The sequence below is a fragment of the Salarias fasciatus genome, chromosome 16 (genome assembly GCF_902148845.1).
Source record: "Salarias fasciatus chromosome 16, fSalaFa1.1, whole genome shotgun sequence".
Classification (NCBI taxonomy): Eukaryota; Metazoa; Chordata; class Actinopteri; order Blenniiformes; family Blenniidae; genus Salarias; species Salarias fasciatus.
In genome coordinates, this window is record NC_043760.1 from 23,527,389 (window position 1) to 23,536,700 (window position 9,312).

Below are 9,312 nucleotides of genomic sequence, written 5' to 3' on the forward strand. Positions count from 1 at the left end.
AGTAGCCTGCTGATAGACGCTACTGGTCAGCTGTTAGCTTAGCTGTTAGCCACCGACGACAAACGGGGATCAGTCAAAAAAAATTGGCCAGACACCAAATCAAGTTGCCGACCCCTGATCTGTAATCTGGACATGGTTTGGGTTCAAAGTAATTTGACTTATGTTATTTAATAGTTTAAAAACCACTTCCTGCTTCCTTGTTTCACCATGTGCTATGGTAACCTAAGACTGTTATGCTGAAATTCATATATCAAACTAGAAAATTCCTGCGGAAATTTTGGCTTTTATCATGATACATACCGTCTACCGTGTAAGTTTCAAATTATACTGTGATATAAATTTTAGGCCATATCGCCCACCCCTAATATACACTATTTTTTTGTCTTGCTGGTGGAAACTGTTTTTTGTTTTTTGTTTTTTACATCTTCTGTTCATGACATTTCTTTTTTTTAGCTCCTACAATTTATTTTTTTAGGGGGATAATTGGGTTTGTATCATTTAAACAAGAAATTGACATCAGTTCACAGGCCAAAGGTAGAGATGGTTTTGGCCAAGTGTTTCCTCTGAGCCATAGTTTGAGACCCCTGCTGTAGTTGCAAGGGCGCCTTAAATTGGATGAAGTGGTTTAGAATATGGATGGAGTAAATTTGGATATTTGGGCCTAATATGGTTTTTGCTCTTCAATTTTCCATCGTCAACCTGTGTTTGCAAGAACACCTGAATATATTGAGACCGTTCAAAACTATGGTGACAGAAGAGGAGACAAAGGAAACAGCGGTTTAATGAAAACCTTTGTACTTCATGAACTTGGAAAATGGAGACAGTGAAAGCATTTTTCATTTTGTCTCTAATATGTTGGCATCCTGTGGAATTTCATCATGTCATTTTAAAATTCTTTTTCATTTCTTTACATGATTTGTCCATGACATTTTGCTTGCTAGAACAGATGAAATAATGAGTTGTAAAAATAATAGTTGGTGATAGGTCAGTGAATGGATACTTAGCTTTGTCTGAAAAGGTTAGGAAGGAAAGTACATCACATACAAGAAAACAGAACAGTACAGTGTGTTTTTCTCCGTGTATTTTAATAGTTGATGATTCACCTTAATCACTCTATAAAACAATATTATTGCATAAACTGTTTTCTGTATCAGAGGTACATTTTGGCCAATATTAATCAAAACCTGTTTTCACACTGTAACCAGATCAAACAGGCAAACAGGAAGATGAAGCACAACCTGTGGGGTATTTGCTTATGTATTTGAATTCCAAATGAGTTTACATGGGGGGCAGAACATAATATAAATTGTAATGGTGCTGTGAGAGCCATAAAAGAAAAACAAACAAAATAATTAAAAGTACAAGCAGAAAGTTGATGTAACTATTTTCATATGGATTCCTGTGTCGCTGGAACTCTGATACAAATGTTAGCCCTCCCAAAAAAAACCCAACAACAATAACACAAAAATCAGAATGTGTTCAGGGTGGGAGACAAAAAGAGGAACAAAAGTAAAGACTTATAATTTCTACAGAAATAACTGTTTCTTTTGTTTTTTCAGGTGAGTTACAGAGCAGACCGGTAAGTTTGCAGTTGATAGCAGTTGGGGCATTTTTTGTTGAGTGAGACAACAAAAGCTGCCCCACCCTGTACATAACTGAAGCTGCGCTGATTAGAGTTCGGCCTATATGATGAGTGTCAGTACCAACCATCAGCGTTTCTGCCGCCCAGTAAAAAGTACATCTGTTCTGCTATAATTTTAATGACTCTTCTCATAACTGAGATCTAAAGAAGGTGGTTGTGGTACCTGTCAGCTGCTTGAAGAATCGCTGACACATTCTCTTACACAACAATGTTTAACAACATATGACAGCCCGCTACATAAGTGCTCAGTTTGCGTGACTTACATGCGACTTCAGAGATCAGAAGGTTTTCTACTCACTTAAGACTGAACTTAAGTCAAATCAGTAACTGAGTACTTGTGCCCTACAGACATGTAAAATAAACTTGCACAGTATTATCTAAACGGCATATTTCTATTGACTTGATAAAATATCTTGATCCCACAGATGTTTCTGCATCCAACCACAGAAAATATAACTGCTTCAAAAATATGCAGCACACACAACACCAAACATTTTCATAAAGATAAACCTATACGCAAAAGAAACAGAAAAAAAAAAAATCATCCAGTTAAAAAAGCAAACAAGCAGAGATGGTTTGATGATTGTAAATGCTGCAGAGCCTGTCCAATAACCTCAAAACCAAAAACTGAACAAGAAACACCAGTCAAACCAGTCAATATTGTAGCTTTTTAAAGCATGCTTAGCTCAATAAGACGGCCTGCAAACACGCCTAATGTCCCAATTAGACACACAGCCATGAAGACACAGAGGAGGATGTGATCCAGCACCATGGCCACAAACTTCCACTCTTCAGCGGCCTGGAAATGGAGAACACACGTTATGTCAGATACTTGTTATACAACCACATTAGAAATGCTTTCAATTAAAGTATAGTATACATTGTTGGATTCTTCGTCCGATTTCATAGTTTCTGCGATGTACTTGACTCCTTCGATGGCGCTGCGGACATCGGGATTCTTGGTCATCGGTGACTGGTAAGGAATGGCAGAAGTCTGGTTTCCAGAGATATCTGAGATGTCGAAGTCGGCACCGTAGATGTTTTTGGTCTGCTTTTCTTTTCCCGGACGTTTCATTGTTGAGAAGAACATGATGTTGGGAATGGTTTCAATAAAAACCTGCCATAAAAGAAGTACAAAATAAGCACAGTGTGGAGGACTATACATCAATACATTTGTGGATTTAAAACACCAAAAAAAGTGTCTAACGTATGAGCCAAAACCAGCCCACCTAAAGGTCAAAGGAGACATTAGGGGCATATTTTGAAACGACTAAGTGCTATTCATAATTTGTCCACTGGGGGTCGCACTGTTTTTGTTGAATAAGCACACTTGACAGCACTGAGAAGAATTACAGCAGGAAGATGTTGCAATAAAAGTTAGGTCTTTATAAGCAAAATTACACAAGCATCTAATCCAAACTGAGTATGATCACGTGAAGAGACTCACAAGACTGCAGGAAACGTGCAGCCTGATAAGAGAATAGTTTCGTGCCAATGTTTATCTCAGGAGAATCATTGTGGGGACGTTAATGTCAGGATCCTGTTTCTCAAAGGTTTGCAATCATAAAAATATGCATTGAACGTGATAATTTTGAGAATGTACTTTTATAATTATCTATAAAAGAAAGGGTTTTAATAACTGCGTGGTGTGGTGAAACGTGAAACGTGTTTGGCGTGTGAAGCTGATGTTCTGCACGCTCCCACTAGATGGCAGTATATTACAAAGGAAAAAGAGAAGGAGTATAGTTTCCAGCTGAGACTGATTTATCTGGACACACTGAGCTCCACATCCATCAGCACACTGTGTTTTCCTTCCCTTCCCTCCCTCGTGCCCACCTTGCGGACCCACTCGGGCATGGTGTGGGTGCTGGGGGAGCGGTGGTGGGTGTTGATGACGATGACTGTGATGATGATGGAGGCGATGACGAACACCATGGTGAAGAGCATGTACTTCCCTATGAGGGGCACAGCACTGGAGGTGGAGGGGATCAGCTCCACGATGACCAGCAGGAACACAGTCAGGGACAGCAAGACGGAGATGCTCAGAGTCATCTTCTCACCTGGAAGACAGGGGGAACGGTCATTTTCACAGCTCCTCTGTTTTTTCTCTGTTACAGCGAGATTCTGAATAGTAACCACAGACTGTCACTGTATTGGAAATATTAGCGATAGTTTAAGAATATTCACCTTCCAGTTAAACATCAAACACTCATATTACTGTGGTATTTCAGGGTACTTGTGTTTTTCTGGTAATATAAGCTTATTCATACATGAAAACATCTTGCACTGTTCAGTCTACTTTAATATCACAGGTCACTGCTGACAATGTCCACAGTTTATGTTAATATTGAAGCTGTTGAATCAGTTTATTCCTCACACTGAGAAAAGGCCCGCTCCCTTACATTCACATTTCCAGACTGTTCCATTTTTGTTGACATCCTGTTAAAACATTAGTTTTGAGCATAAATGTTACAAACATAAAGAAAAAAATCTTTAGTATATTTGACAGTGTAATTGAATTAAGTTAAAATGTAGGTAATGCTTAAATCATTTTTCACTATGTTGTTCCAACCCTGCAGTTAAAAGGATCAGATGACAATTTTGGATCACAAAAAAGAAACAACACATCAGAAAAATTTTATATTTTTATCAATCAAAATCTTCCTGACAACTTAAAGAAAAAGAAAACTAAAAAGAAGCAAGATGGAGCCTAATAATTCAGGTGGGATTTTACCTTCACAAGAAAACAAAGAAGCTGACACTGAGTATTTCTTTCGACCGCCTCTAACATTTCATATGCAGAGGCATCTTAAAATAATTCAGATACTTATTAAAATAAATTAATGAGAAAAGGGTGATTAATAGATCTCAATCAGATTGTTTGTATTTGAAGGGACTCAAGGCTCACCGTTTGAAGCATCTTATTCACTGAAAATATAACATGTTTGTCTTCCTCAAATCTGATGTAATTTAAGAAAACATTGCGAATGTGGAGCAGCTATATTTATCTCGTGGTTGGTTCATGCAAACATGCGATCGTGTGAGACAGCCACATGGGAGGGCTGTTTCTATAGGCCCTGCTCCTGTCTGAGGCGCTGAGGCTGCCTGCAGGGCTGTCTCCTGTTTCTATGAGTCCTGTCAGCCAATCAGAGATCTTTAGTATTCATACATCATCCCAATGCTCCTGTTGTTCTGCGCCATAAGCAAATCATATTTCAAGAACGACAGCCAGCTTTTTCCTTTTTCATAAAACCGACAACAGAACAAGTAAACACATTCTGACACAGTTTCACGTAAGACAAGTTTTTCTGTTTTATTTTTGGCATTGTTGGGGTTGTTGTTGTTGTTGTTGTTGCCCAGTAAGAACAGTTATCCCAGAGAGAGCATATTTTGGCATCGGCTTCTCTTCCACACTATCCTGTCAGCAGCCACATCAGAAACAGGGATCAAGTGATGTATTATACATTAAAGCAAAGGCCTGCTTTCAGACATGACAGCACAGAGGGACCCTGGGTAATGAGGCAGGCCTACACACTGGGAACACGGCCAGATGTGCACATAAGCTGTGTAGTTTCTGTTGCTGTCGGTGTCGTGACAATCTAGACTGACAGGCAGCGTTAAATACATTCTTTTAAATAAAACAGGGATTATGCTGCACTAAAAAAAAAAAATCATTCATCAATTTATGCTCAATCAGGTTGCACTTTTCTACCATCCTCGAAATTCACTCATGTCTATAAAGGCTTTAACTGAAACCTGAACTACTTTACAGTTACTTTTGAAGCGACAAGGATAACGCGTCTGAAAAATAATGCCACATTCAGCACACTGTAAGGTCAATATATCATACATCCCGAGAGGCTTTTACTAGAGTGACAAACACTCACAGCATGCCATTTTATGACCATATAATCACTAATAATAAAAATGCCAAAACAGTTGCATGATGGACACAAAGAGTGATGAAGTAGCGTATTAACTTTGTTACTGAAAAACATACTATAGACTCTAAAAACAGGCTGTTTCTGCAGTCGACATTTAGAATCAATCTCATCGAATATCTCATAGTTAGTCTCACAAGATGTATTTGCTAAAAGTTGTATATTATATTCATTGTCTCTCAGTCTACAAAAATACCAATAAATCTTCCAGTAAGATAAAATTGCCAACAACTGGTTGATGGGAACAAACTAATATGCATCCCTCCGTCTTCTACACTGCTTCATCCAACTTTAAGCAGCAGATGGATGGAGATGATCAGATCTGAAGGCAGAGTGAATACCTAACTGCCGTCTGTAGGATATGAACACTTTAAGGCCGAGTTATACCTGCTACCTAACTTTATATATAATTGTTTAATGACAACTGCTGGAAAAGTCACTAAACAACTGAAGTCATTTCACAAATTATCACTGGTGGAAAAGCTCATAAATGCACACGCAGTGGTGAATGGATGCCATAAAAAAAGAAACAATTCATTTATCCCTCTACTACGCAATGTTCTAAAATTTAAGGTCTCAGAAATGAGCATGGACCAAACCAGGTACACACTTGCCACACATATTGTTTACACACTCTCATCTGCATTTGAATGCAAATTTCTTTTCGGCCAATCAGGTCATGCTGCTGGGAGATGGGCTGGTTTTATTAGCTTAACTACATATTTTTTTTACGCAAAAGCATCCTCAGGGTGTCATACCAGGGGTGTTTAAAAACTGTCTAAGTTATGCTTTATGAGTCATATCCAGTTTTATGTGTTTGTGTTGTTGTGAACTTGCCGGAGTCTGTGGGAAGGTAGAAGACCAGGCCGGTCAGGAAGGAGAAGAGCATGCAGGGAATGATGACGTTGACGATGAAGTAGAGCGGGAGCCGCAGCATGAGGAAGTGGTAGGTGATGTCCAGGTAGGGGGTGTCCGGGCAGCAGGCGTAGTACACCCAGTGCTTCCAGCCACGGAAGTCTTTCATCACCCACTCGCCACTCTCCATGAAGTGACTCAGATCGGGGCGATCGCTGTCCTGCGAGGAGAGGCAACAAACACAGTGACTGATTGTCAATCAACTGATTTTTCAAAGATTTATTACATTGGTCAATTTTATAGTGAATAGTAAATTTAAAAAAAGACTTGTCCAAAAATTTCATGCATTCTGTATTAAGTATTCTCAGCTTAAAAGTCTATTTAAGTACAGATGTGTCTTCAATGTTCAACATCAGAAATGTTTATGCAGAGCTTAAGGGGCATTACTGGGTTGATGACAACCAGCTTCCCGTCATACGTCCAAGTGCCGAGCTTCATGCTGCAGTTCTGGAGGTCAAAGGGGAAATGCAGCACTATGATTTCACAGTAGCTCTTGAAGATGGCGGGCGGGTTCCACGTGATCAGCCCCGTGTGCTCCAGCAGCACTTTGGTCTCGTGAACGATGGCGAAGTCGCCGTCAGCACTGGAGACACAGACAGACACATGCCACAGCGGTCGTCATTGTTGGAGATAAGTTAAATGTTAACGCGGAGAGACGTCGGCGCCCGGGGACGGGCGGGCTCGGCACAAGTGGCTGCAACAGCAGAGAGGAAACGGGAGTGTGTCAGATGCAGCATATGGTGTGAGAAAGTGGGGGAGGACCTGCGATTTAGAGGCTGGATTTAGCCTGATGAAATCTGAGCTTTCTCACGCTACGCGCTGGAGTATTGGAAAACGTGATTTCTAGTATCACTGACAGGTGCGTTGATTGTTTTTAGAGATCAGGATTTTCAGGCCACGTAAAGCTTTTGTAATTCTAATAATAATAAAAAGACAAAAAACAGATGGCATGGAAAAATAAAGCCTGCTAGCATACTTGTTGTAGAGAACCAGATCAGGACGCCAAATGTCACCAGAGGGAACTCTGATCTTTTTGATGCCACCATAATCGTCTGGGTTCCACTGCAGGTTCACGTCCTTCCATTGCTGAAACACACAAGGACAGAGTGAACAATGGATGGTATTTCCATACAATAATAACCACCAAAATGATTAATTTCATAAGGCAAACCTATTTAAACATGAAAACGTGACGGTTCAGTGACATATATTTTATTGAAAAAGAAAACAACCTTTTGCAATATGATGGCTTGTCTATATAAGTCTATATTTAACTATATCACAAAGGACATTGATTTGTGACACAAACCTGCTTCAGTCGTACGTTGCTGCTGACAATCTGGTTGACCTCATCCTGTGAATCGACACAAATGTGTTCAGACAGTGGATGACAGTGAACGGTTCTGCAGACGGGGGCGATGCGCGGTGTCAATAGACCTCACCACACTGATGAGCTGGATGAGCTGAAGGCCCACGGTCACAACCACCGGATCCTTGAAGTGACTGACAGGACGGACGGCCTTGTTGTAACCAGTGAAAAGGGTTTTTACCAGTCTAGTTTCATCAGTGGAGGCCCAGGCCGTTCCTGAAACAACAGTGAACCCACAGATACTCGATCATGGGCGTTAACTGAAGGAAAACTAACATTTGGAACATTCACAATCTTTATGGGGGGGAAACGTGGCTCTTGAAGGCATCTCACTCATGTGCTGGGAAGTTGCTGCGCTGCGTCAAAGAGGAGTGTCGCTTTAAGGCCATCCGACACTTGAGATGAGATCATTTAAAAATAGACCGTCAACTATAGGTGTAACCAGCTTGTGAGTGTCAGTGCACAGCAGGCTGAGCCACTTCTGCACGTAGTGTACAGGCAGGATTTTAAAATCATCAAAGATACTAAATAAATTAAAAATAACAGGGAACTTTTCTGTGATGATGTTAATTAAAAGAAAAAGGCCACGTTTTTGATATGACAATATACCTTTAAGTTTCTAATATGATATGGACACAGTCATAGAGTAACACATTCAATCATGTGTTCTCTCACCTGTCATCCCAAAACAAAAGAATGCACCAGAAATACATTTAGACAAACATGCCAGGCAAGACTTGATATCTAAATTTGATGATTTGAGATATAAATGGCAACACAGGTGTTTACAGAGGTATTATTTTTGTTATCTCTGCCACATATCTGTCAAAAGCCGGAGCAGGATCCCTTCTCGTGTTTCAGCTGACCTTGAAATGAAGGTCATTCCACAGCAACATGCTTCAATGCTCGAATGGTTCTGGAGACGTTCAGCACAATACATTAAGGAACTGCCTGTCTGTAATTATGCAGCTGACTTCATGCGATGACAAATGTAGATCAAGAAAAAGACAACAGAACATGTGCCCTTGCCAAAGAGTCACTTTGTTCAACATAAAAAAAACAATAATTATTGCTTTATAGCGTTATAGCTTTGTTGTTTGGTTTTAATCAGCTGACGCTGAGATTACCTCCATTACACACAAACAGTGAAGAATGTTAAGTAATTATATATGGATACAACATTTGACTGTGCACATTCAGCTGGCTTTAATATGTTTGAAGCACTTAAAGACAAAATCTAATTTCAGCAGAAATTCGAACTTCAGATGATCTCTTACCAACTAAAATGACCAGATGAAAGGTGAAAAATACAGCATTCATTCTTTCCATTAAATCCAATTCATCCAAAAGCAAGATCCAACTTCCGACGGGTTGGCCGTCGACTTGAGAACTTGGAAGGTTGAGAACTGAGAAGGTCTGGCCGGCCTAAAACATGCTTTCAGCAC

General features: G+C 40.0%; 1 protein-coding gene across 2 annotated transcripts; it reads right to left on the reverse strand.

Annotated features, from left to right (window-relative positions):
* Positions 1 to 1,097: 1,097 nt before the first annotated feature.
* LOC115402876 (acetylcholine receptor subunit alpha) lies at positions 1,098 to 9,312 on the reverse strand. 2 transcript variants are annotated; one of them, XM_030111487.1, is made up of 9 exons: positions 9,145 to 9,310; positions 7,941 to 8,083; positions 7,808 to 7,852; positions 7,475 to 7,584; positions 6,886 to 7,081; positions 6,421 to 6,658; positions 3,479 to 3,702; positions 2,523 to 2,759; positions 1,098 to 2,441 (listed from the first exon to the last, which is right to left on the reverse strand). In XM_030111487.1, the coding sequence occupies exons 1-9, from the start codon at positions 9,194 to 9,196 to the stop codon at positions 2,313 to 2,315; spliced, it is 1,374 nt and encodes a 457-aa protein (XP_029967347.1). In that variant the 5' UTR covers positions 9,197 to 9,310; the 3' UTR covers positions 1,098 to 2,312. The 2 variants fall into 2 exon arrangements, with proteins under 2 accessions (XP_029967347.1, XP_029967348.1); XM_030111488.1 differs by having other exon boundaries at positions 2,313 to 2,441; positions 7,944 to 8,083; positions 9,145 to 9,312.